Source organism: Brachyhypopomus gauderio, chromosome 9 (assembly GCF_052324685.1).
Source record: "Brachyhypopomus gauderio isolate BG-103 chromosome 9, BGAUD_0.2, whole genome shotgun sequence".
In the NCBI taxonomy this organism is placed as follows: Eukaryota; Metazoa; Chordata; class Actinopteri; order Gymnotiformes; family Hypopomidae; genus Brachyhypopomus; species Brachyhypopomus gauderio.
In genome coordinates, this window is record NC_135219.1 from 12,247,511 (window position 1) to 12,275,358 (window position 27,848).

Genomic DNA, 27,848 nt, shown 5'->3' on the forward strand with positions numbered 1-27,848 from the left:
GTGTTCACTTTAAGTAAGCGGGCGACGCGCGTACCGTAGCTGGAGGGACACACGGCCATTACTGGTGAGGAAGTGGCTGTGCGTGTACACACGGGAGAGCGCCTGACGGACCGGACCGGAGGATCCTCCGTTCACCCCGCAGCACTTCACTTGCGACGTGTTAACCGTAAACGAGCTACGTTAGTCACCAAAGCGGTGAGTTATGTGCACGCCAGTCACAGCTCGGTGGGACGTGTTGGCTTCGCCCTCTCTGCGTTGCTCGCTGGCACAAACAGCCCAGATGGCGAGGGGACCGCGGCGACGGCTAGCCAACGAACCGAGTGCTGTTACGGCCGAGGAACGAACCGTGACCGCGTATTAACGGTGTATCCACCACACGGAAGCGACGTGGGGGCACCGAGCCGGCTAGACGGACCTGCGAGTGCTTCACCCAGCTACGCTAGCGCGCTAACGCTAACGCCGCCTCTGTGGCGCGGTAAACTCGGGTTAGTACTGGATTAAACCGGTGGACCGCAGAACGGTGCGTTCATTTAGGGGATTAAGATCAACGTTTTTGCCGTTACCGCCCCGTTTGGTCGTTTGTTTCTGCGCCGTGTCGTTTTTGCTAACGTCTAGCTGGGCTACCGGGCCAGCAGGCTGGGTGCTACACGTTCACCTGGACCGGCTCGGTTTACCGACCACCGGCGTGTCAGTGTTGGTGAGCGACGTGGTCACTCGGGCTACAGTGGCGGGAGGAGGGGGGTCGGTGTCACCGGCAGTGCCTCGTCCTCGGAGATGATTTACTATATAACGAGAGGAGGAGGAAGAGGATGTCGTCGTATTCGGGTCACCCCCCCCCCCCAGCCCTGGCCGTCCTAGTGTCCCAGTGTTTTATGAATGAGCGACTGTGTAGTGATCAAAATCGCATGCGTGGCCACACGGGGCTACGGGGGGGGGGGGGGGGGGGTGTAGCGTGGTTGGTGTGAGGGCAGTTTTTAATATATTCTACTGCCACGTATTTACACGTTAATGTGATGTAGGTGAATCGATGTATGAAATAATCTTCATTGATACCCCCCCCCCCCCCCAAAGGACGCAGCATTGTAGATTATGTAGTTTCACAGACTCGTCTGTGGTGTTGGATGCTGGGATCGTACTGCGGACCGCACCTGGTAATTAAGTGCAGTCCGTGTTTAATACAGTTCTCTGAACACTATGCGTTCTCTTTGAGTGCTGTGGGTTTGTGAGTGCTGCAGCCAGGCGGTGGCAGATCCCTGCTAAAAGGCTCTTTGAACCGGAGGCGTTGAAAACATCACAGTGTGCTCTTTTGCCACCAGAGGTGTTTACTAGTAGTGAAGTGCTACAGACGAGGTTTAAACATTCGGGTTATGGGTATGTCTACCATAACTGCTAGTGTCAGCTCATCAGGGTTTGCAGTTCTAAGGTGTTTGATGACTAGCAGGTGGAGGGAAGTCGAAGATCAGGTTCGCCTGCTTGGCCTTGGACAGGGTGTGTTGTAATTAGTAGGCAATCTGTGTGACACCATATTGTAGATGTCTGCCAAGAACAGGCACAGATTTTGTTATGCAGCACTTTTGTGTTTGTAAACCCCCTGATGGTCTTCGAGACCTCTTTACGGTGTCTGCTGGTCAGTGAGCAGGTGGAGATGAGAAGGCCTACTGGTCATCAGCTGGGCGTTGGCATTGTGGGCAGAAGGCCTCCGTTTGTCTTGCTTGGAGGGAAAGGCACCCAGACGTGTGGCAAAAATGGGAAGATTATAAACAAACCACGTTCTAATCTGCAGCTGATTAAATGTCTACACTAGTGATGCCTGGTTGTGTTCCATAATGTTGGGCTTTTGGCATGTGATTTCTGTTGTAGACACCCGGTTTGTGTTTGCACCTGTGAGGGTTTAGCTGTTTTTATACTTGTTAAATACCACCCAGTGTGTGTGTGTGTGTGCTCTCCTGCAATTGCACTTGTGTGTATGCAGGTATGTGTGTAAAGTTATCTGTAAATTGAATTTGGTTTATGCAGTCCAACGGTACATTAATATTGAGTACCTAACAGAATAACACATTCTCACGGCTTCAGTCACATGGAAACAGCCCTGTTCCTTTGACTACATGGAATGAGATGGCTGTCTTGATTTTGGATGTTTTATATGCGCTCATTAGGAAAAGCCACTGAACATGTTTGAAGTACATCAAACTTCTCTTGAGTGCGTTTCCGTATATAAGGACGGTATCATTTTGGAACACGGAAACATGAAAGTACAGTTCTTGACCGTTACACAAGCACAAGGAAGCCGTTTAACCCCACTGTTAGGATGACATGGCACTTTGTACCATTCTTGCCACCATGTTTGACAGCTGTCAGCAGACATTTGGTTCAAGACCCGTCCAATTGTCTCATTGTATAAGTCATTCAATTTGATTATGCAATGGGGCAAAGTCATAATTTATATTCGTCTAAGTTCTCGGAGACATACTAAGTGAATATAATATTATAATACATTGTTATTATTATTATTATTATTTCCATCCCCATATGCCTTGTATGTATTTGTGTGCAGCATACACCATCACAATTAAAATCTCCTTCAACTGTTATGATTTTGACATTTCTGTGGGTGTCTGAAAAGAATCTATCTCTGTTTTTTATGGCTTTTGTTTTAGTCTGGAGGAGCAGTGATCCAGCCAAAGGCAGCCATCAGAGAACCGGTCCCCCCAACCAGAACGCCGGAGGGACCCAGACCGGTACGGGCCTCCCCAGCAAGACGCAATGTGTGTGACATTCTTCCTGTGGATGCAGGCTGTCACGTTTGGGTCACGTTTCTTGTACTAACTAGGATTTTCTTTTCAGGTTCACTCTTTCATGTTGATTGACATTACTTACGTTGAGTAATGTCCCCATATATTAATGATGTCTTCTTAAATCAATATATGTACATTCCTATTCTTTTAATTTCATTAAAATCATGGCAACTATAATAAGTTTCTCTCTGTACATTTGTCTTTCTGTGTGTGTTTTTTCCACAGTCTCCACCCTATCAGTCTTTCTTTTCTTCCTTTCTCTCTCCACTTGACCTCTGCCCTCGCCGCTGCGGTCCCGTTTGTGTGCTGGCTCCTGGTTGAGCGCAGGTAGCGCCATGCCCCGGGCGTGACCCCAGGGCGCGACCCAGGGCGTGACCCCAGTGCGCGACCTCCCCCCTCCCGCGCACCCCTCTCCCCCCCGCCACCATGAAGTTGAAGCAGCGGGTGGTGGTACTCTGTGGCGCCCTCTTGCTGCTGGGCCTGGCTAAGGTCTTCCTGCTGGACGGAGGCGAGGGCTCGGCCACCAGCCGCCGCGACCTTCGTGCCTTCCGCAAGATGGAGGCCAGCCTGCCGCTGGCCAAGGGCGCGCGCCTCACCCACACCCTGCAGTCGCCCTGGGAGGTGGCAGCCCAGTGGGTGGGGCCACGCGAGGTCTACCCAGAGGACACGCCCGAGCTAGCCGCCGTGCTCAACGCCCTGGCCAGTGCGCGGGTGGAGCGAGCCGACGTGGGCTACAAGGGCACCCAGCTCAAAGCCCTGTTGGTGCTTGACGGAGGACAGAAGGTGGTGTTCAAGCCGAGGAGGTAAGAAAAGGCGGAGGTGGCACGTTCAGTGTGACACCAGTGAAGGCTGCAGTCCCTGGTTTTATGAGAGATGCCAAGATCTTAGTTAGTAGGTTTACTGAGTTTACTGAGGGTTTAAAAGAGATCTCACCTTTCTCACATTTGAGCTAAACATGCATATCTAAACATGTATATGACCATTTCTAGTCCCCTATAAATGTCGCTATGTGCAGTCCTTTCTTTTTTCAAATTGTAATCAAATGAATTTATGACTATTTGATTAGTCAACCTCAGTTTCCTCAAAATAATTTTTTAAGACATAAAACAACAATAATAAAAAATAATAAAACTTCTCATTGCAGTAGGCAATACATGCCTTCTGGGATTTAGTTTGCTCTCTTATTTTTGGAGAAATGAAGGCAAGATAAATTGTTAAAAAAAAAAAATGAAACCATGACACTGTCTCTCTGTAGTGAGATGAGGTGCGTTCTGGCCTGTGTTTGTGTCTCTCTGTAGTGAGATGAGGTGCGTTCTGGCCTGTGTCTGTGTCTCTCTGTAGTCAGATGAGGTGCCTTCCGACCTGTGTTTGTGGAAGGCTCCTTCCAGCACGTTAATCAATGCCGTTCCTTTCACAAACAAAGCCTTGTGCAAATTGTGCCTACGAGTGATTCTACCTGATGATACAGATGTCAAGCTAATAAGATAATAATTAAAGGGGTGCGGCTATAGAATAATTCATTTTAATCCATGTTCAATCTGAGGTGCCTTGACATATAATGTTTATATGTCATATAAGGCGCGTACTGCGATCTTGTGTGCATGTCTGTGTGTGCGTGTACACACTTTCACTCATGTTCAGTAAGCTGTATTGGTGTCGGTGTCTGATACTCTCATGTGAGCAATACATGGTGTGGGTAAGCTGTCATGCTGCCTCTCTAATCTGAGGTCACAAGCCACGTCTGTCATGCTGCCTCTCTAATCTGAGGTCACAAGCCACGTCTGTCATGCTGCCTCTCTAATCTGAGGTCACAAGCCACGTCTGTCATGCTGCCTCTCTAATCTGAGGTCACAAGCCACGTCTGTCATGCAGCTGGTCTTGAACCCGCCGAAGGTTTTTAATCGTAGCACAAGAGGGCACAATAGTGATGCGCATATCTGCTCCAGAGAGCTTAAGGCACGTGTGTGTGAAAGCGGGAATGGGTCCTCTGTCTGATCAGAACCGCAGTCTGTGTTTCCCTTACGGCTGTAGTGTCACTGAGATTAACGTGGGCCTGAGGGTACCCTTCAAATAACGTCTCCATGGTGACTCGAATCTCCACGATCGCCCGTGATGTCGCTTTGGTTCGATGTTGCTGGTCCTCTGATTGTGGGCGGGCCCTCACTGAGCCCCTCCCCTCTCCATCCGCAGGTACAGCAGGGATTATGTGGTGGAGGGAGAGCCATACGCTGGGTACGACAGGCATAATGCAGAGATCGCTGCTTTTCACCTGGACAGGTGAGGGTGCACCTTCACGCCGGTGTGCTCACGAGCACAAAATGCACACGGAACTAGAGCCATATATACACATGTTTAGCAATTACACACACACACACGTACAAACACACACACACTAAAGACACCCCTGACCTGGATCCATAATACATTTGCATTGTTTGCACAGAGCTCTGTTCACTCCTGTCACGGCTCTCCCTGTATGACCTGCCCTGTTCCTCGTGTGCAGGATCCTGGGTTTTAGGAGAGCGCCTCTAGTGGTGGGTCGGTTTGTCAACCTGCGCACGGAGATCAAGCCTGTGGCAACAGACCAGCTGCTGAGCACATTCCTCATGCAAGGTCAGTGCCAGCCAATCACGACCCTCATCTCCTCCCTGGCGGTGTGCAGATGTGCCTAGTGCTTATTCCAGTGCAGAGCAGATCTTCTACTACTATAATCTAATGCCTTACCTTATCTGTTTGCATTTCTAACCGTATGGCACGCAGGACCAAAACCACCTAAGCTTGTGTGTTTAGGATGATCTAACAAATCAGTGCAGTTTTATGCAAGCGTGGTGTTGGACATCGTCTTGTGTCCTCTGAGACGTGTAGGTGCGTGCAGGCTTACTTTGCTTTTATGAAATGTTATCCTCATCATCAGGGAAGCACGGGTGCACATATTTGTACATTAAGCATGTCTTGACCTATTGACCCTTGAACCAGACTTCTTCTAAATTACAGCAATAAATGTCATAACCTTGTATTGCAAATAAACACGGGCTCGAACATAAACAACAGGAATTAAAACCGATACCTAGAAGTGCAAATAAACATAGACATAAATTAACATAATGTAAAGGACAACAAGAGCTATCTGCAGTGTTAGTGGTCATTTAAGTTCTCAACAAACAGGTGAGTCTTCAGTCCACGTTTGAAGACAGCAAGAGACTGCAGTCCAAACAGCTAGCAGAAGATCGTTCCACCATCTCACAGCCAGGACAGAGAATAGTCTTGAGGTTTGTCTTCCGAGAGACTTTAAGCATGGCGTTTCTAGCTGAGCCATACTTGAGATTTGGAGTGCTTAAGGTACAGATCGGGCTTTGACCATGGTCCTCGTGTAGGGAGGGGCTGGTCTATTTTAGGCTTTGTAGGCAAGCATCAAGGTTTTATATCTGATGCTGCTACTGGAAGCCAGTGCAGAGAACACAGCAGTAGTTGCACTTGGGGAGATTGAAGACAAGTTGTGCTGCTGCATTCTGGATCAGCTGTAGAGGTCTGATGATCCATAGAGGAAGACCAGCAACTCCAGCAGACCCACACGTCCAGCAGACCCACACGTCCAGCAGACCCGGGGTTGCAGTAGTCCAGCTTTGAGATGACGATAGACTGCACAAGCTACTGGGTGGATTCCTGTGAAAGGGTCGCGTTCTCCGTATGTTGCAGTGGAGAAATCCGCAGGATCTGACCAGCGTTGATGCGTGTGGAGAGAGACAACTGGTTGTACAAAGTTACACCCAGGCTTCGAGCAGTTTCTGGTGGTGATTACAGGGTGTTCTTGAGTGGTTCTTATGTGGTTTGGGGTCACTGGAGTGTACAAGTTTGGTTTTCGCTTCAGGTGGTGAGCAGTCATCCACGAGGCAACGAGTGTCAGAATGTGGGAAGGAAAGGATCAGTCAAGCGTCATCAGCATAGTGATGATAAGAGACTAAAACTTGTGCTTAAACTGAAAATGGAAGGGCGAATGTTAGGTGGCGGTTTGAGTCGTATGTGCCCTCTTCCTTTTTTCAAACCTTTAGTGGAGTTTCCTTTGAACTATTTCGAGAGTTCTTGTATGTCGTAGTGGATAAAAACCTTTTAGCAAATTCTCGGCATCTTGACCTGGAATCTAGAAATACCCGTGTTATTCAGCGGCATAGAAACAGTAGTTAATGATCAAATTCAAGAGGGTCATTTTCTTGGTTGACCTTTTAATGTGTTTTATTCTCTGTGCATTGCTGCGTGGATGGAGAAAGGTGGAGTTTAAGGCAAGACATTCTTAACAGGCTGGATGTGCATTGGATGCCCAAATGGAGCGTGAGTGCGCTGGGTCCACGTGGGCCTGGGTGGTGCTGGCTCCAGTAGCCCGAGTAAGCCTTCATTCATTATGGAGTAAAAATGAAACGGCCCTGTAGCGTTTTGGCAAGAGACATCAGCGGTGTTTCGTCTAGACGTGGATGGACGTCTAAAGCTTTAATCGCGTGTAGTGTATCCTCCCTCTGACTCTGTCCTTCTCAAATAAGTGTCTCAAATAAAACAAAATCATCCTAAAAATAAATTGTTACACGTGAAAGGTTTCTTACATTTAACCTTGGTAGTTTAATATTTCAAACTTATATAGGCAGTGAGTGAGTGTTTCTCACTGGTGTTTACGTTTTTAACTCCGCTCTTTTCCCCGGTTGAATCGTGCTTTTATCTTCACCTCGTCCTCCGTCTCCCAGTGTTTGGGAGGGCGTCTGGGAAAGTGCGGTTTGGCTATCAGTCACACGCTGCTCAACCCGACCGTCACTAGCTCGGCCTGTTACGTCAGCAGGGCCCGTGGAGAGCAGGTGTGTGGTGATGTAAAGATCGCATCACTGCTGTGGATTTGAATTGTTCGCTTGTTTGTTTGTTTTTCTCACCTAAATTCTTGCGTGGTGATGGATTAAAGGGTTAGTCATTAGTTCTGGGGGGGGGGGGGGGGGGTGGTTACATGGAGGTTGTCTAGTGAGCTGTGGAATATTTATTCCACCAGCATGATTACCGTAATCACATATCAGACATGGGGGGGGGGGTATGCCACAGATCTGTGCTACATGACCGGTGCGAGATCACCTGCAGTCAGAAAATGGGTATCTTGCCTGTTGTTGTTTAGAAATATTTTCATGACCATATTTCAGATGCTAGCTAGCTATCCAGGCTAACGGTTATTTCTCCCAAGGCTGATAGTGGTCATTGTTGGGTTGTTTCAGCCCCTCCTACATGATTAAAGTGTTTTTATACCCACCCCTGGGGGGAGGTTATAGTGGTTCTGTCACCAGTAGGGCGGCAGTCTGAGTCACACAGACGAAAGCGGTGGAAATGGTTGTGTGGGCCACTACTCCCACAGGCCTTTAACCTCAGAACGTCTTTAACATCATCAGGTCCTTTCAGGCTGGAGGAACCTTTACTCTGACATCAGCACCGCAGTGTGAAAGAACAGCTTTCCAAGCGTTTGACAAAAAAAAAACACCGGGTATATATACATATTTAAACTAAATAAATTAAAAACAAAAATGTTAACTATTTTGAATGCTAAATGTGTGTGTGTAATATATATATATATATATATATATATATATATATATATATATATATATATATATATATATATATATATATATATATATATATATATATATATATATATATATATAGCAGGTCCTCTTCCAACAGAGACATGTTTCTACAGTAGTCCAGGAGGGACAAAGCAAATACCTTTCATGTTTTTATCATGAAGCTTAAGTTTGAATTTTCTTGGCACTTGGGAGACGCGGAAAGAGGAAGAGGATGGATCCGTGGTGGCTGCTGGTGCTTTGCTAACCATTTTGAATTCTCGTTAAAGAAGTGAAAATACTAAGAAGCCAAATTTAACTCCAGACAGGCGAACAACAAGGAAAACCCTTGCGTGCCTTTCCCATATGAAAACCGCCAGTGAGAGAGAAAGTAGCCTACAGATAATGAAAGATTTTACCAGTAAAGAGTAAAAAAAAATAAAAAGATTGAAGTCTTTTAGCTCTGTAACATCAACAAGGCTGGAGGGTATTCGCCAGCTTCTTATTCTGAACTTTACAGTTCACCCTAAATTGCTGCAGCAGTAATATTTTGCCTATAGAGAGCCATGCTTACTGTCCTTCAAAGGCAAATAATTCTACCCTATCTGCAAAGCATGGCTATGATTGGACATCGGACATGTTTGCACACTCCATCACTGACGATCACGCAATAAAATAAAATGTGCAAATCACATGAGAGATATTTAAACCAACAGCAAACATTTCCGACACATCAACACGTGTCTACTCTTACGCCTTCTCTCCATGCGTTTGCCATTCATAAAGTATCCATCTACTGTAACCTTATTGGTTGAAACATTCTGGCTACTTGAGTGCAGTAGTCATATCTAGGCACCTGACGGCCACTGTATGTTCTACACCCTGCTTGGATAGGGAGGAGACGGCTACACAATTGGTTGCTACCTCAGAATTTCTGCTACGTGCCACTAAATCTTGGTTCCTGAAGAATTCCTTCCTTCCTTTTTTATTAAAAGCACAAGTTGTATGCATTTGAGTTATGTTGTTGCATGCAGAGGCATCAGGGTTTAATGTGAGCTCTGTGTGATTCCTCTCACGTGTGCCTGTAGGGAACAAAACGTGCTTCTACGGCAAGTGTTACTACTGTAGGGAGAGCGAGCCTGCGTGTGCTGAGGGTGACGTGATGGAAGGCTCGGTTACTCTCTGGCTGCCTGACGTCTGGCCTCTGCAGAAACACAGACATCCCTGGGGTCGCACGTACCGAGAGGGCAAACTCGCCAGGTACACGCTCATATGTGCACACACACACACACACACGTGCACAAGTGTCCAGGGAATTACACACTGGGTGTCTGACTCAAAATTAATGTTTCCCCATTACATCATGTCTGTTGAATGCAAGGAATTCTGAGAAATGCCCCAGTTGTGCCGTTAAACCAACACACCGTTACCATACTATGAGAAGTTCTCAGAAATCACATGAGCGCCGTTTTGATAATCTCATGCCGTATGCATCTTCCCACACCCATATTCTCCTCGGGCCCCAGGATGAACGAGGCTAACCACTGATGCCTTAGAGTCTTAATGTCTGTCTGCCTCTGTTCCTGTCTGTCTGCCCTAGGAGGGCAGGTAAGGACAGGTGTGTCAAAACACTGCTTCAATGGTTTAAATATTCAATGAGGTGTGTGTGTGTGTGTGTGTGTGTGTGTGTGTGTCCGATCATTGCAGACAGAGACACTTTCTCTTCTTTCAGAATGATCACTGTGCCATATTTTAACACGTTCCTAGCTAGAATAGCATTGTCCATTTCATTTGTCACAGCGGCAGGGTGGATGAGGCCCCATGCTGCGTGGAGATCCCTCTCACTGCTCTTCCTTAGCTGAAACACCTCACTCTTCCTCACTCTTATTCACGACGCTTCCCAAAAGGCACATATTCAGAGCTATGAGCCCTTCACAATATCTGTCTTCTTACTCGCAGTACACAGTGGTGTCAAGAGATCTACAGATAAACATTGCGTACATCTGTCTGTAGGTTAAAATATATATATATATATATATTTGTGGTGTGCCTCAGGTGGGAGTATGACGAGAGCTACTGTGAGGCGGTGAAAAAGATGCCTCCCTACGATGCTGGCCCTCGCTTACTGGATGTTATAGATACAGCCATTTTTGATTACCTCATCGGCAATGCCGATCGCCATCACTATGAGAGTTTCCAAGATGACGGTGGTGCGAGCATGCTCATCCTTCTGGACAATGCTAAAAGGTAACGGAAGTGTGTGTGTGTGTGTGTGTGTGTGTGTGTGTGTGTGAGTGTGAGTGTGAGAGAGAGAGAGACGGGGTGCGTTGACCTGGCAATGATGGTATCTTCTTTAATGCTTGTTTGTGATGTGTTTTCTCATGGCAGTTTCGGGAACCCAGCTTTAGATGAAAGAAGCATTCTGGCTCCTCTATATCAGTGCTGCATGTGAGTCTATATACACACACATCTTTACCCTTTATAGTTGAGATGATTGTGTGCACACTGACATTCTGAATGTGGGCATTAGTGAATATTTGAAGATGAAAGTCAACAGCTCCTGACATGCTCAGTCTGTGAACTGCAGTCATGAATGAGGCTGTGAAACTGTGATTCTGAATGAGGACAAGGAGGCGGGTTGGAGCCACACCACGCTCTCCTCGCCCTCATCCTGGGGGTAAAGCCCCTTATGTGTGTAGCTGCTTTGCTTAGAAATGAGAGACACAAATCTGGTCCTAAATCAGTTCTCCATCCTCAGAATTTTGGTGTGTACTTTCTCATCAACCTTAAATAAGCCAAAAATAGAACCGGTCCTTTTGAGTGTGTGTGGTTGCATACACTCATAGCAAAAGCCTGAGGTGTTGGTGTATGTGTGTGCTTGTGTTTATATGTATACCTAAGATAAAGAAAACCACCCGTGTACTTGAAGACCGTTTAACTGACGTACTGAATTAACCAAAGGAAGGCCTTACATGTCAGAACCTGAACCCAGAAGGCCATACATGTCAGGACTTGATGCCAGATTGCCATACATGTCAGAACATGATCTCAGAAGGCCATACATGTCAGAACCTGATACCAGAAGGCCATCCTCACTGATTGTGGGAGAGATAGCGATTTTGATTACCATGGCTTAGTGTTAAACTGCATGTCTTAATACCCATTAGCAGTGTCTCAGAATGCAGTATTTTAACTGGACATTATTTCTGATGCATGTTGGCTGTGTGCTCCCTTTTGTTTTGTAGCTGGAACTTCCTAAATGATCATGTCCAATCATGCCCGTCACACCTGTTGTGTCTCTGTCTCTCTCTCACTCTCTCACGCATATGCACAAATACCCTTTTTTTGTCATGAAACAAGTGAGGTAGGCATTTCCAGAAAAGCTTTGATGTTTTGCTTTGTTGCAGCTGTAAAAATGTGGGTTCCCAGAACTGGGTCTCAGAAGCACGCCTTGCCTCTGTTGTCCTAGTGACTTTCACTGACCTCTAACTCCAAGCTTAACAATCCATAGAGTGAAATGAGCAAATCAAAAGTGAAAATCCCAGGGAACAGAAATGAAAGAGAGCTTTGTTTGAGGTTTGAAGTATATAGGAATTGTCATCACTGCAGAAATGCCATGGCATCCCAGTAAAGGCAACGCTGCCACTGTCTGCGCTGGGGGGAGTCAGGCAAGACAGCCAGTTAATGCTTAATGGAAACTCCTGTGTATGCTTACTGAATGTTTGTTCTTTATAGTCTTAGGCATTTTTAGCTAATGGTTTATGTTTAAATATAAAAACTTAATGTTGATGGCCTATATATGATTTTTAAATCCAAAATAATGTATATACTATAAAATGAAAATAATAATGAAAATTTAATTTATTGCATCATGAAGCTGGTTAAGAACACACAGAGCATCCAGATCATTCCAAACTGTCCAGTAATGGGTGGCTCGGAAGAACTTTACCATCTACCGCCATCTATTAAACCAGGGGTGTCAAACTCATTTTCACCGCAGGCCACATCAGCATAATTGTTACCCACAGAACTTAGAAATGTACCTACTCCTTAATGTTAAATAACTCTGAATGTATTACTTATTCAATTTACAAATATTAGATATATTTGCGTAAGTGTAAAAAAAAAATGTTTGCTTGTTTCTGTTCTTATAACATAAATCCTTTAAATTTGTTAGGTTATGAAACCCACATTACTCTATCAATCAACGATCAAACTATCCAAGTGAATAAAGAAAAATTGATCAAATATATCACATTTAATTTGTTCATAACTTGAAATATGAAATAACTGTGAAAATGGCGAATGTGCTTCAAAAATGCTCCCTCTGAAAGACTGAAGCGCGGCGATTTATTCAGCCACAACAAAGCAGCTTTTACTGCCGTTTCGTTTGTGGTTGTGAACACATTGTGTTGCGATCGCAGTTTGCTCTTTAATTCTTTGACATTTCGTCGTTTTTCTTGATGGCTAATTTTGGCATACATAGCTCCGTGTTTGGTCGCAAAATGCCGACGTATATTGTACTCTTTGACAATATTAACATTTTAATATTCAAATGGAAATATCCTCAAATCTGAAATCATGAGAAACTATCATACTAATGTGTACGTACGCGTCATTTTTCTGCTAGATTTAAGCGGCGGGTGCTTTTGACACTGTTGACCATTAAATCCTTCTTGATGGACTGGGTCGGCCTTAGTGGCTCAGTCTTAGACTGGTTTAGATCTTCTCTAAAGGGGCATGATTACTATGTTGCATTAGGTACTTCTTCCTTCAAACGTCAAAAAAGAACTTGTGGGGTCACCCAAGGATCAATTCTTCGGCCTTTACTGTTCAATCTATATTTGCCTCCGTTAACCGTTGCCTCCATATCAATAACAAACATGATATTAATTATCATCAATATGCAGATGAGACAACTTTACATTTCTTTAGAACCAAAAGCCTTAAAATCAGTTGGCTCACTGAGTGCATAGGTAATTTTTTGTAGTTAAATAAAGAGACTACAAAATCACTTGGTATGATTCACAAAGGAATGATTTGAATCAAATGAATCTGAAGGCCAAACAATGTTGGGCGTCACGTTTGATAATAAGCTCAGCTTTAAATCACACCTTCGAAAATATCACTAAGATCCGAGAAATGCCCTCTCCTGCTGATAGTGAGAAACTCGATCATACAATTATCACATTGAAGCTAGATCACTGTAACGCTGTTACAGAGAGCTCTACTTCACACCTACTGCGAGTTCAGAATACCGATGCAAGGGTCCTGACCCGCAAGAAAACGAGGAATCATATTACACCTGCACTCCACTCACTGCACTGGTTACCTGTCAGTTTTAGAATAGATTTTCAGGTTCTGGTGATGGTTTTTAAATGTCTTCTTGGGCTTGCTACTTTTTACTTTAATGAAACGAACAAGAGTCCTGTCCTCATCATTGTTATTGTTCACTGGATTGGGTTGAGGCCAAGATGAGGTTAGGCTATGCACCCAGTACATCCCAGTGTAGAGAGACATCTCTTTCTTTGCCGGTCCCTCGGACGGTTTTATCAGCAGTTTGCATGGCAAGATTCGAGTCAAGAAATTCCTTGTGTTCCCTTATTGAGTAAGGTATGAATTCTTTCCCGAAGTTCTGCAACCCTCTGGGATGGTTTGACACTCTCTGAGCAAGTGGATGATGAGGTAGTTATCAACATCAAAGGGCTTCGGACAGAATTTGAGGTTTCAAAAAATTTCAAGCAGCATTGAACATGTTAGGACACCTGCTGGGGGCTTCACTTAGAAACGATCTGAAAATCATTTAAAGACTCACACAGCTTTGCAGGTGGGTGTGTGTGTGTGTGTGTGTGTGTGTGTGTGTGTGTGTGTGTGTGTGTGTGTGTGTGTGTGTGTGTGTGTGTGCGCGCGCGCTAAAGTGAACAATGGTGCAGCATGACTCCACCCTTCCCCCTCTCGCGTCTCTTTATGTCCAGTTTTTTCTCCATCTTCTAACAAAATCTCTTGCATTCTCTTCTCCCTCTGACACATTGCTTCTCTCACTCACTCTCACTTTCTCACACTCTCTCCTCTCTCTTACTCACTCCTGATTCCGTTTCTCTCTTACTCTCTCGTTTTGACTGCCACAAACTCTCGTTCTGTCTCAGGGTCCGCGTGTCCACCTGGAACCGACTGAATGTCCTGAAGGGCGGCGCTCTCAGCTCTCTGATGCAGCACGCCACAGCACATGACGCCACCTACCCCGTGCTGACGGAGCCGCACCTCTCCGCGCTCGACCGTCGCCTGGCCGGCGTGCTGGCGACCGTACGGCAGTGTGTAGAGCTGCAGGGGGCAGAGAGCACACTCGTAGAGGACCGTATGAACCTGCCCCACCCCTGAACACACCCGAGGGAGGGGAATAGAGGAGAGGGATGTTGCTGGTTGACCCTTTAGGGCACTCTTTCAGTCCCTCCTCTTGACCTGATTGTCCTGCCGGGGGACTCCAAGCGGAGCTGCCGGGTGCAGCTGTCATGTGAGCAGGAAGTTGGGTTATGTGAGCAGGAAGTTGTGGTTTTCTCCCAAAGTCCGCGTCGGATGTGGCCCACGGGCCTCTTGAGCACCAGACCAGGAATAGTGATGGCGTTTTTCTGTTTGGGTTTTTTTTATTTTATTTATTCTTCCCCACGCGTGTGCACATGCCTCTCCGCCCTTCCTGCCTGCACCCTCTCGGTGCCCAGCTAGACCCCACCCCCCCGGGGACGGCGGCTAGTGCACGGACACACGTGTGCTGCTCTGCTTCTGACCCTCCTGCCTCACTGCTTCTACGCGTCTTTTCTTCAGGACTTTGCTGACGGGGAGCAGGTGCCAAGCTCAATAAGAAGATTTTCTTGGTGAGTGGGACTGACTGACAGTACCAGGCCTAAAGTCCTGAAGGGCAGACAGGGGCATTCCACAGTCTGGGGAGGGCATGGGGGGCACCTGGGCTGCCCCTGCCTGCTGTGTCATGGGCAGCAGGCGTGAAATTATGTCATGGACGTCGGAGATGAAAGCAGTGACACCGGCGGGCAGATGACCTGTCTGCTCTTCTTGCTACACACATTGTACATATGCAGCTGACTATTTAATAACTGTACTGATGAACAGTGAGTAACGTTATTGATTTTAAGGGTTAAAATATTGAGGTGACACGTTTGCCTACTTTCAACTGTGCAGTGGTACTGGAAACAAACGCGTGATGGGGAGAAATTACTACTGATGCTTAGGGATCATGGAAATGATGACAGTGGTGGAAGACTGTCTGAGGGGCTTTTCAACATTAAAAAAAGAAAGACACACAATGGTTTGCTTATTTCAAACATTTTTAATGTTGTGTTTGAAGTTTGTGTGTGTGTGTGTGTGTGTGTGTGTGTGTGTGTTTATGTAAACATGTTAATTGTCTTTTTAAGTGCTTCATAGTTTGGCATGAACAACAGGATCGCACAGGTTTCGTCAGTCACCTGTTGAATGTGAACGTATTTGTTAGCCACTAGGGGCAGAATTTAGCACTTAGAACTTCACTGAAATGACACGTGTTTTCTGTGTTGTGGTTACTGACCTCATTAAGGCAGTTTTCCTCGGATTACTGGAAACCGTCAAGAAGAGTATACTTTTATTATTTCAGTCGTACCAAGTCATCTCTGAATTACACTGGCTGCCCCAAATGACGGTCCTCCGGTACACTTAATCATTCTGAACTCTCAGGATTGGCCAGTCACCTCCCAGATGGGCGGGCACACAGATCAGCTGCTGGCCCCGGTCGGCCGTTTCGGTGTGATTTGGGTCATCGCCGCTGGTGTTGAAACCGGCGCAGATGTTGCTGCTTTGTGGGCTGTTAAGCTCACCGCTGGTATTTGTGTCGTTCTCATGACCTATGTGTTTCTGCAGACCTTCAGAGGAGGGGACTTGTATGTGTATGTATGAATGTTCAAGATGACTAAACCTAAACAAACCTTAAAAAAAAAAAAAAAAAAAAACGAAAACGTTTTACAGACATGCCGAGGGAATTTCATACACTGTCACATCAGGCAAGCAAGTACGATATCTGACATTTTGGCTTCGAATGCTGCGTCATCCGGAGTGCACCCTACTGAGCGGATCCCTCGCAGACGTACTGACGTGCCTCTTTGTGCCACAGCGGAATGCTAAAGTGTTCATAAGCCTTTCCCAACAAAGTCCTCTGTTCTGACTCCTCTTCTATAGCCCAGTCTAGAATGGATGTCTGGGAGGTGTTGGAGGCATGTTCGGCATTTTGACTGAAAATAGGTTGGATAATATCTGTGCTGTGGTCATCCCCCCTGCCCCCAGTATAAGTCCAAGTTAACGTCTGGCCGGGCTACTGCCTGCATGGCGTGAAGGCTCTGGAAGCTCTCGGCCTGACATTACTGACATACTGACTGGAACCTTTGACTTTTTGCGGATGCTGAGGGTGATTAACAAATGTGTTTCCTGTCAGGCTGTTGCAGTGCAGCTCAGGTGGGGTTTATTGCTGTTGCAAGGTCATGCAGAGGTCGTAGTGTTGGTGTCTGTGTAAGTATATACCAACCTATAGGTCAAACATACCAAAAAAAAAAAAAAATCTGGGAAATTTCCAGGAATTTGTCATTTAGCACTTTTTGTCTACGGCTGTAATTATTACATAATTACATCTGAGTGAGGTGTGCCAGGAAGATTGTTTGTGATCTGCGATCCCTTATTCAAAATCTCGATATTGGTCCAAGTCTTAAGTTAGCAAGACTTCCATAAAAGTTCTTGTCCTAACCACCAATGGAAAGGGCTGTTATCACTGGGTGGCAGCCAACAACGCGAGTTTGATTAGGTGTTAATTTGACGAGCACTGAAGCAGTTTGTAAGGCCACAATGCATTTTTACATTTAGGGCATTTAGCAGATGCTCTTATCCAGAGCGATTTACAAAGTGCACACTAGTGATGCCTAGAGGCCTGTGGTACCCTAGCCCAGTGCCAGAGGAGCAGCTGGGGTAAAGGGCCTTTCTCAAGGGCACTTCAGTCATGGCCTAGAGAGCCTGGGAATCGAACCCAGAAACCCAGAAAGATCACCTGGATCATTCTTATTATACAATTATTGTATTTATTACTTATGTATTATTTTTATATTATAACTATATAAATATTATAATTATTACTTATAATTTTATTAGATAATATTTAATATTATTGTTTTTTGTTATTAATTATAAAATAAATTGATAGGAGCTTTATATTGACTGAGAGATGTTCTGTTCTTGAAATTAATCATATTCCCTTTACACTACTTGCTATCAAGCTATAAGAAACTCCCCTCAATTTCAAAGAGCACTTGATGCAAGGCCAGGTCGTCCACCACCCAAATCAGAACCCCCACATTTTGACCTGTGTTAGGACACCTGGGGGCTTCACTCAGAAACGATCCGACACAATCATTTAAAGATTCGCACAGCTTTGCAGGTGCCCTCTGTCCCAGATGTGAGTGATACTGTTTGTGAGCTGTGGAATCAGAAACCCACATCGAGGACAAGTAATAATAATTTTCATAGTAGCAGTAGTATTTTTGAGAACCAATATACTGGTCATAAAATTCAATCCCAGTACCAAAATGAAAAAGGCAATTAATTAAATTGTGTCTATTTTAATATCAGGTATCAGCTAGTTTTGAGTAATGAGAGTATGCAAGTGCCTTGGAGAACACGGTATCTTGCACTTTCAATTTGTAATGGTATCCTCAGCAGTCATGGAAACTACAGTAAATATATTTTTGACATTTAATGATATTTTGTGCATAGAAAAGGGCTGCCCTCCTGGTTGGAGATCTCAGATGATGCTCCTGTGACCTGCTGGACCCATTCTTATGAATTATGAAGTTTTGCGGGTCATAATTTGAGGTCAGTAATTAATTAGGGGATTTTCATCTAAATAATTTTTAGTCCGAAAAATGCAAGACCACATTTTTGCAGTAAATTATCTTGTTGGTCTAGTTCACACCATATGGCAACTGGTTCTTGTACTTGTGAGGAAGCAAACAGCCTTTCTCACAAGGTTTTAGAGACTTTAGGGCCAGGACTGCCATTTGGGTCATTCAGAATCACTGTGTGTGGCCGTCACACCATACCGTACACCTGTTCAGCGGTTAGTAGGCGGTCCTATGTTTATCAGCATGACTGTAGGTGCACTCCTTGGTAACCCATTGCCTTGCGGTTGCTCACACTTACCGTGTCAGACAGAGGAACACAAGGAGAATAGTACTTCACTTTTCTCTTATGTGATTCAGAAAGAATTGAAACGTGTATATTGTGTGATTTTCAGTATTACCTGTTGAGTTTCATTTTGTGCTGTTAATACTCCGAGCATGAGCCTATTTGACCATTTAAAGCTACTTAAAATAGATCAACATTTAAAATAGATAAACATTTTACTTGACACTTGATTTGAATATACACAACAATTTTAGGACACTGGTGATTTTTAATGAAACTATAGAAAAGGTTTGCTTAAGATTCTCAAAATAATTATTTACATATACACAGTACTGCTTGACAGTCTGAACTAAATAAAAAAATTTATTTAGTTTTTAATTTTAATTTAAAACTAAACTAAATTTTTTTCTTTTGTTTTATTATGTTTCTCTTATTTTATATTTGTATATTAAATGTCAGGTTTGTTCATCGATTACTTTAAATGAAAAGGTGAAACATGTGAGTGCTGAAGTAGTCAGTAAGCAGTCCAGTCAAATCCTTGGAAAAAGATTTGAGCCACACTGATTAAAAGAGAGCGGAAACCAACCAAACCAATGCTGTGCCAAGGTATAAAGCACACAGAAGTTAGAAAGTCAGAACATTTTTGTCATACAATGTACTAGTACAAGGTACGAAATGTCGTTTCCCTGGGGCCCAGTGTTAAAGCACTGATCAACAATGCTGAGAGGAAAGGAGACATCTGAGGACATCAGGAAGAAGGTGGTGGCAGCCCCAATCAGTCTGCGAAAAGCTACAAGACCATCTCAAAGATTCCAGCTCCATCCATCCACTGTAAGACACTACAATACAAATGGAGGACACTCACCTCACTGCAATGGAGCATCATTGCAACTCTGCTCAGAAGTGGATGGCCATCAAAATTTACACCAAGAAGCACCACAAAAATAAAAATTCAGGGAAAGGCCAATCCACACATCACCTCCAGAGAGTTGCAGACCTCTCTGTGATAAATGCATGCATCTACAATCAGACAAAAAAAACAGACATGGAGTTCATGGGAAAGTTGCTAGAAGGAAACATCTGCTCTCAAGAAAGAACAGAGTTGCCCATTCATATTCTTCCAAAGAACACTTGGACAAACCAGATACCATTCTCTGGACAGATTAATCCAAAACTGAATTATTTGGCCATAATCGCAGGTGCCATGTTTGGAGAAAAGTCAACACTGCATATAAAGAGATGAACCTCCTCCCAGCAGTGAAGCATGGTGGTGGAAATGTGAAGGTCTGGGCCTGCTTTTCTGCCTCTGGACCTACACAACTCCATATTATCCAGAGAACAATGAGTTCCCAGGCCTATCAACAAATTCTTGACCAGAATATCTTGCCATCAGTCAGGGTGTTGAAGCTGGGATGGAAATTAGTTATGCAACAAGACAATGACCCAATGTATTTCAGCAAAACTACCAAGGAATGACTTTTTGGAGAAAGATTTGCACTCTGGACTGGCCCAGTCAAAGTCCAGATCTCAATCCCACAGAACTGCTCTGGCAAGATCTTTAGTGGGTGGTACATGTCAGATGTACCTCCAAACTCTCTCAACCGTTCTGCAAGCACGAGTGGGTAAAAATCCCAAAAAGCAGATGTGGTTTGTGGTTAAAGATGTTTGGTTGAAGTAATGACTGCAAAAGAAGGAGTCACAATCTACACACTTCCCTCTCACTTTTGTGAGAGGAAAATCACTTTTGTAGAATAAATAATGATGTATAACTCTGCTTTACAAATGTTTTATTTAATTTTTAGAAAATGATGACTGTTTGGGTGGATCACAACGTTTCGTGTGTGTGTGTGTGTGTGTGTGTGTGTGTATATAAAATATAACGAGTGATATATTTATATTGGTCATCATCTGAAACCCTACAAAAGGGTAATTTGCATTTAGCGAGCATCTAGAAGCAATTGAATACTGTAAAGTGCTATTCAATCATAAGACGATCTTATGATAAGAAAATCAAAGAGGTTACTGTAAAACTTGTATATAGCTATTTCTGTTCATTTATATGCTAGTTTCTGTCATTTTAACTCCTCTTTCTGCCTAGACAGTACATGTACTTATTTCAGCCTTAAAGGAAGATCTCATTTTAAGAAATGTTTTTCTTTAAATGAGTTTCTCTCTGTCTCGGTCAGTCACCCACTCTCACTCTCTTTCGCTTGTACGCTGGCTCTCTCCATCTTTCTGTCTAACCCTAACTCTCCCTTTTGCTTTAACCTGCTGTGATGGAGTGATAAGGTAAGAAAAGTCCCAGCATCTTGGGTCTGTCCCCTGAATATTCTCCTTGTTTGATAATAGTCTGATAGCAGCCTTGTCATGTAACCTTAGATTGTACGTCGTCGCCTTCACGTGAATGAGTGTCTTGGAGGATGTGTGTGTGTGTAATTTGTTTGTTTGTTTGTTTCCATCACTGTATTTCTCAGTGACAGCCCCTGGATTTTGCTATAGGAAGATGTGAACTGTAGTGCATGAGCCTGCTCTCTGATGAAAGCACAGCTACAGAATGCTAGAGTCTCCTGTCCAAGGCGAGACCTTGCAAGCTTTACAGAGCAGTTACAATTAGGGAAGCGTTTTCTGGTGTTAGAATTTCCCTCTTGGTCATCTCCTGTTCCCACCTAGTAAAAGTGAAAAGGTAAAGCACACTGAAGCTGACAGGTGCTGGTACTGCTTCAGTTTCTGCAGCTCTCCACACACAGGAAGAGAAGGCCCCTTGACTCATGGCCACTTACCTAATGCACTTTATGTGGATCATTTGGCTTCATTTTGTCGTGAGAGCACGAGGGTGAGGGAGAGATGTGAGCAATAGGGCAGTATCGATTAGCATCAAAGCACAATGTGACACCTGGGAGTGGTTAGACCACCAGTAACAGGGCTTTTTGCTGTGCTGTTTGGGTTGATGTGCTGGGACTGCAGAATAGCCTCCAAAACCACCGTTCATATTTTACACCAACAAAGAAAAGTCCCTGCAACATCAATGGTTTGTATTGATGTCCAAATATAAATATTTTTGAAAACGCTATGAACAAAATAAAACAGTAGTCTATAAGCCAAAACTGAACAATACAGTTACAGTTGATGTTATTCACGATCTGTATCCTCTGATGGGAATCCGCTGAAACTCTGCAACCTGTTGTTTTTTTTAAACCTGAAGTGTCTTTACAAATACAGTGTTCATTTTTATCTTGCTTGACCTACCATGTAGAAGAGTAGAGATTGATTTCTTTCAAGTCTTTGAGGTCCAGGTCCTACATTTTCCATCTTTGCCTAGGAAGACTGTTTAATTAACTGTCAGTGATGATAAAAATCCAGGGCCCGCTTTCAGATTCAGTGTGCCTTGGGTTTACATTCAGAGCACATACCCACCTGTGCAGACAGCTCCTCTGTTCTGTCTTCTGTACAAGTTCTGATTTAACATTGTAATTCCAATCTGAGGATTCATGACATAAGCACTGCAACATTTTGTGATACAGCATCACTTATTTATTTATTTATTATTATTAATATTATTATTATTATTTTGTGATACAGCATCACTCTTTATTAGTGAACTCAGAACCTTGGCTGGGATTGGGATTATACATTCCAAGATTTGAAGTGTGTGCATATAAATAGAGCAAGTGGCACACAGTGCTGGCTGCAGCATGATCTGCAGTTTTCCAGAACAAGGTCTGTTTCCCAGTTAGCACAAATACTGTCATCTTAATATATACAGTATCAGTCAAAGGTTTGGACCCACCTACTGTTTTTATTTTTTACTGTTTTCTACATTTAAAAAATAGAAAGATCTCAACCAATAAAATAAGGTGATTATGCTATATTAGACACATTTACTGTCCTAGATTAACGGTTCTTCACAGTAACTCTCCTCTGACAGCATCGCACGCTCATGTTCACTGAACCTCAAGAGTCTTGAGGACATTCTCACATACGCAGACCACTTGTAGGACGAGTCCAAACTTTTGACTGGTACCATAAGTTGTTCTGGATGAAAGTGTGTGCCAAATAATTGTAGACTTGAGGTTTTAACATAATGTGCATATACAGAACGAGTTGTTTTTGTTATGTCTTCCCGTCATTGCTTTAAATAATTAACGTTGTCCCAGAAAAAATACTACCCTTAGCCACGTCTGTGACTTCAATATTCCAGTATTTCCGAAAGCGGATCAGTTATTTGAACAATGTTAATTCAAACAATTTACTATTTGCTTGGTTGCGTACCGTTGTCTCTACGGCACTGATAACTACAGGTAAGGCGCTTATGGCCAGTGTGTAAGAAGAAAACTAAACCCCTCACTATGTTTCGAGACTGGTCGAAGATTAATCAGGACCTTGCGTCCTTTTGCGGCTATATGAGTTCTGACTCTCCTTTGCTCTCTAAACTACAGAATATTCGGAATGCAAAGAAAATACGTGCTGAACGCGGTTGTCCGTACTTAAATTGGACTTAAATCCAATCCAAATGGAAAACGATTGCCTGCTCATACGCATACATATTATTCAAGCACTAAATTCAGTCATGAAGGTCTGAATAAACTCACGTTACGTCCGCAGATAAAATATGAGTGTACAAAACGCTCCTTATGATTAAAATGAACAATCTCGCAGTACTGTGTAGGGCTTTTTTTCTGGATTGCGGTAAATTCGTTATTACGTTGAGTTTACTCTTGCTGTATTGCATACATTTGAATCAGACCTCAAAAGTCCGCTCGGTAAATATTGATTTAACGTGGTTTGCTGTACTATACGGGCTACAGATGTCAGGTGCGCATCCATAAAGTAGGCTGATGTTTCGAAGTTAATCAAGCGGGTAGGTCATACAGTGGCTATCTGGAGCACGACATGTTGAGAAGGGTGGCTGTCACCTTTGAAGGGGATATTTTAGATCTTCGATCCACTCCCCCTCCGCTAGCCCACTTTAAATTGAGTGGCTCTAGCTGTCATGAGCCATTTCTCATTATGGACTCTCATGATGCTGAGGTGACGCTAGCGGGCAGCGTGGCTGTTGGCAGGGAGCGCCGCGGGCGGACCACGTTTCTGGCGCTGCTCGTCTTCCACACCGTGCTGACCGGAACGTGCGTGGTTCTGTGCTTTTACTCTCGGGTAAGTCCGTCCGATACAGGGAGGCGAATGGAAATACGTTGCTGCTTGGATTGAATGGACAAAAAATAGCCGTTTTGGAAGAAATTTCATTAGTTAGTCTTAGTGTTATGAAAGTCGACAATCATTTTTTGTTGACGGGTTTTCCTACATCATAGTCTGTTTTATTTTAATGAGGCAAAATGGTGTACGTCGATAACGTTTGTGTGACAACTGTTCCGAATAACATCCTAAACAGAAGGGAGTCCCGTTTCTTGGGGTGGTGTGGTGCTTGGAGTTTGTGTAAAAAGTACGCGATAAAACTGGCCCGAAAGGTCCATGTTTGGCAGGTGAAGGATGTTCCTCTCTAATCCTTCTGTGGTTGGGGTAGAAACACATGACGCATCCACCCGGTCCAGCTCACCATGAGGCGGAAGAGCAGACAAACAAAAAACCATCAAACTTTGAAGAATAAGAAAATAATGAGAGTAATCTTTGGTTTAAAAAAAGATTCCGGTGGGTGCGTTTTCTAAGTTAGCTTCGATATAATTTTTGTTATTATTTGTTTTAGGATTTTGATGGCATTTTGTTTGCGGAACTTGTCTTGGTGTTTAGTCACATTCCGCACTATTGTTGAACAGGTCTTAGTCATTCGCCGAAGATAAATTAAACTTTACTTAAGCAGTGAACGTTGTAGATCTTCTTAGACTCAGAGAAGGCGCGACATGCGTGTGGTGTCTGGGTTTTTTTTATTTAGATGTGTCCAGCTAATGTGTTCGCTGAGTTATGATTCATCCTTCTTCTGATGCAGGATTCCTCGCAGAAGGGCTTTCAGGAAACAGGAATATACTTGAATATGATTGAAGGTGAGCCTCTATGTTGTCTTTCTAATCCATAAATTAGCGCTGAGGTAGATCCTGCAGCTCTTGAGGGGAACCTGTTCCAGACAGCTAATAAAACACCAACCAAACGTGAACACAGACCTCTTTAAAGAGTGTTTTTTTTTTGTGAACCTAATGTAGGCTATACTGAAGCTTTTCTTTGCTAACTAAATTTGCATCTAGTTCATGGCGCATCAGTCTAATCATTGTTATGGTAATAAAATAATATTTAAGGTGAAAAAAAATTCCTGTACATTTGTCACTAGCAAGTGTAACCTGAGTATGTAATATTTGCTGGCTACGTAGCTTGTTTATGCCTCAAATTTTGGGTGGAAACTTTTCCGCTCACTTTTACTAATATAACAAGGCAATGTGGTTTCAGGGTTTTTTTTCCCTATCTCGTTCTTTCTCTCACTCTTGCTGTCCCTCCCACACACATGCATGCTTTCATACACACACATACCTGGTACTCTCAGTAACCTGCTCCTAAATGAATGTACTTACTGTCACACCATATGAATGCAATACCTAAAAAAAACCAAACTAATCAAGCTTTCTTACTGTTCACGTTCTTTATCTGAAGACCCAAACTACAATTATTCTAGGCTGAACTTCACTATAAGCTGGAACCAGAGCATGGAGCTAATGGACTTCACTCAGGTCATCGTGATTCACCCTGGGCCATATGTGTTCTACATCTGCGCTGTTGTGCAAGGGAAAGATGACGGCGTGGGTAACCTGACCCTGAATCAAGCGGACACCAAGACATCCATCAAGCTGTTGCCCAAACTGAAGAAGAAGTGCAGGAGGCAAGAACGATTGGTCAGCCTCTATGAGAAGGATGTGGTCACCTTCAGTTTTGAAAGGACACATGGCTTGATCCTGAAAGACCTTCGTGTAGGCCTACACTTGCTGGGAGCAATGCATCGTGAAACTCCAGAAGAACTACCTGACTAGTATAATGCGTAAATGAACAAATAATCACGTGGTTCTTTTTTTGCCTACTGTCACCCAGCTAACATACTCAGGTAATGGTGAGACGGTGTGATGTAAAATACCTGTTTTGGGTTGTTTTAATGCAAGCTGGACCATTGAGAGGGATCATCGTGAGCTAAAATGGACCATTATCCAAGGACATGACAAGAAGGCTTAGTTACCAAAAAGACACACTGTGTGGTCATGATACTGTTTCATCAAAAACATTATTGAGCCATTCAATATCAGTGCCTGGATTTTGAGATGCCACTGGATAATGAGCTGTTGTAATCTACAGATGCAGGGCTTTAACTGTGCACTAATAGATTCATGTCACCATGCATCCTATTGTTACAATATATACAGTAATCAGATTATTTTAATTTAATCAAAGCTGTAGCCTGAGTTTAAAGTTAATGTGTAGGTGTCATATGAACACATTTGAATGAATGTGACAGGACACTGAGGAATGAACAGAATTCCTTATAGCTGAAAACTCTTATCATGCACTGAGTAATATGACAAAAATGTCATATTGCATAGTTTTAATAAGGAAGTGCAAAAAAGTCAACATGTGAACTTGTATTGGCACTGTCATGTCTGAAATTGTTGCACCTATTTTGATAAAAGAACAGAAAGGCCTGAATTATTTTAAGACATTGCCATGCAAATCGAATAGTCATGCCATTTCAAAGCAATGTTAACATTGTCATGATCAAAATAATTATTTTGTATATATGAATATAAAAAAGCACAGGTGTAGTTGGGGGTGTGGTGTGAGCAGGCCGGCCACGCCCTTTCATCTGAAATGAAACTAATGCCACTGTGTAGTGGTGATGCTAGCTTGAATTGTAAATGAATGTTGTTCTTCAGAACCTGCCTTTTTGCCTTTGACATGTGACATAGTAATGTTCTCAGTGTTTATCTTATGTATTTATTTACAGCAACAGTTGTGTACGATTATTTAAAAAGCACTTGAGGTGTTTGTTGGACTTAAAGTTGAAAAATATTTAAAGTACATGAACACTTGTATTGTATAATGTCACTAAATACTGCCTACAATCTTTTCTTCAGTTTAAGTATTCCATTCTGTTATTTGATGTGGCAATGCTTTATTTCCATAGCAAATTTTGCACCTTGTTGTGTTTTGCATCAATTTTATCTTAAATTAAATAAATAAAAATCAAGTACTTTAAGTTTAAATCAGGTAAGGTGTTGTTTTTATATGTTGGTGGAACAATCGGTGTGGAGATGATCTGATGGTTCGTATAGTATCAATAGATGTCACAAGTTGTTAAACTATAGATTGACTCAGGTCATCCTCAAAAATGTTAAGAGTTCAAGTTCAAGAGGTTTTATTGTCATTTCAACTACATACGGAGTACACAGTGAAACAAAACAACGTTCCTTCAGGACCATGGTGCAACATAGACACAGTGCAGACAAAACATAAGTGCAACACAAGTGCGGACAGACAGTACACTAGACAGAGTGCAGACAGTGTAAGGTAGGTTCGGTTAGTGGAAGTTATGCCGTGTGCAATACGCAATATATGTGCAAAGGGAGTCCCTGTCGCAGTGAAGTAGTGTGTTCAGTGCAAATGCCTTCACATTGTCAGGAATAAGTGGTTGGGTGTGTGTGGGAGAGTGTGTGTGTGCATGTGTGTGTGTGTGTGTGTGTATGCATGGAGAAGAAGTTCATCAGTTCAGTGTCTGGCGTTGAGGAGTCTGATGGCTTGTGGGAGGAAGCTGTTGCAGAGTCTGGCCGTGTTGGACCGGATGCTGCGGTACCTTCTTCCCGATGGGAGGAGGGAGAACAGTGTGTGGGAGGGGTGGGTGGAGTCATCCACAATGCTGGCTGCTTTGCGGATGCAGTGGGTGGTGTAAATATCCATGATGGAGGGGAGAGAGATTCCAATGATCCTCTCAGCTGTCCTCACTATTTGCTGGAGGGTCTTGCGGTCGGAGTCATTGCAGTTCCCAAACCAGGCAGTGATGCAGCAGCTCAGGATGCTCCCTATGGTGCCTCTGTAGAAGATGGTGAGGATAGGTGGAGGGAGGCGGGCCTTTCTCAGCTTCTGGAGGAAGTAGAGACGCTGCTGGGCTTTCTTGGCTGTAGAACTGGTGTTCAGGGTCCAGGTGAGGTTCTCCGCTAGGTGGACACCAAGGAACTTGGTGCTCTTAACGATCTCCACAGAGGACCCGTTGATGTTGAGCGGAGAGTGAGTGTGACGTATTCTCCTGAAGTCAACAACCATTTCCTTGGTCTTGTCCACGTTCAGG

General features: G+C 43.8%; 1 protein-coding gene across 4 annotated transcripts; it reads left to right on the top strand.

Moving 5' to 3' along the window:
- On the top strand, positions 1–26,740 carry fam20b (FAM20B glycosaminoglycan xylosylkinase). 4 transcript variants are annotated; one of them, XM_077017219.1, is made up of 10 exons: positions 1–195; positions 2,658–2,738; positions 3,021–3,598; positions 4,986–5,072; positions 5,299–5,408; positions 9,466–9,637; positions 10,433–10,624; positions 10,766–10,825; positions 24,522–24,576; positions 25,175–26,740. In XM_077017219.1, the coding sequence occupies exons 3-9, from the start codon at positions 3,222–3,224 to the stop codon at positions 24,562–24,564; spliced, it is 1,041 nt and encodes a 346-aa protein (XP_076873334.1). In that variant the 5' UTR covers positions 1–195; positions 2,658–2,738; positions 3,021–3,221; the 3' UTR covers positions 24,565–24,576; positions 25,175–26,740. The 4 variants fall into 4 exon arrangements, with proteins under 4 accessions (XP_076873334.1, XP_076873332.1, XP_076873331.1 ...); XM_077017217.1 differs by lacking the exons at positions 24,522–24,576; positions 25,175–26,740 and adding an exon at positions 14,524–17,435 and having other exon boundaries at positions 3–195; positions 2,658–2,765; XM_077017216.1 differs by lacking the exons at positions 24,522–24,576; positions 25,175–26,740 and adding an exon at positions 14,524–17,435 and having other exon boundaries at positions 3–195.
- The last annotated feature ends 1,108 nt before the right edge of the window (positions 26,741–27,848 follow it).

Coding starts and splice junctions, on each gene's coding strand:
- fam20b (XM_077017217.1), top strand. CDS start 3,222: ATGAAGTTGAAGCAGCGGGTGGTGGTACTCTGTGGCGCCCTCTTGCTG. Junction 9,638..10,432: donor CGAGAGGGCAAACTCGCCAG/GTACACGCTCAT, acceptor GGTGTGCCTCAG/GTGGGAGTATGACGAGAGCT. Junction 10,625..10,765: donor CTTCTGGACAATGCTAAAAG/GTAACGGAAGTG, acceptor TTCTCATGGCAG/TTTCGGGAACCCAGCTTTAG.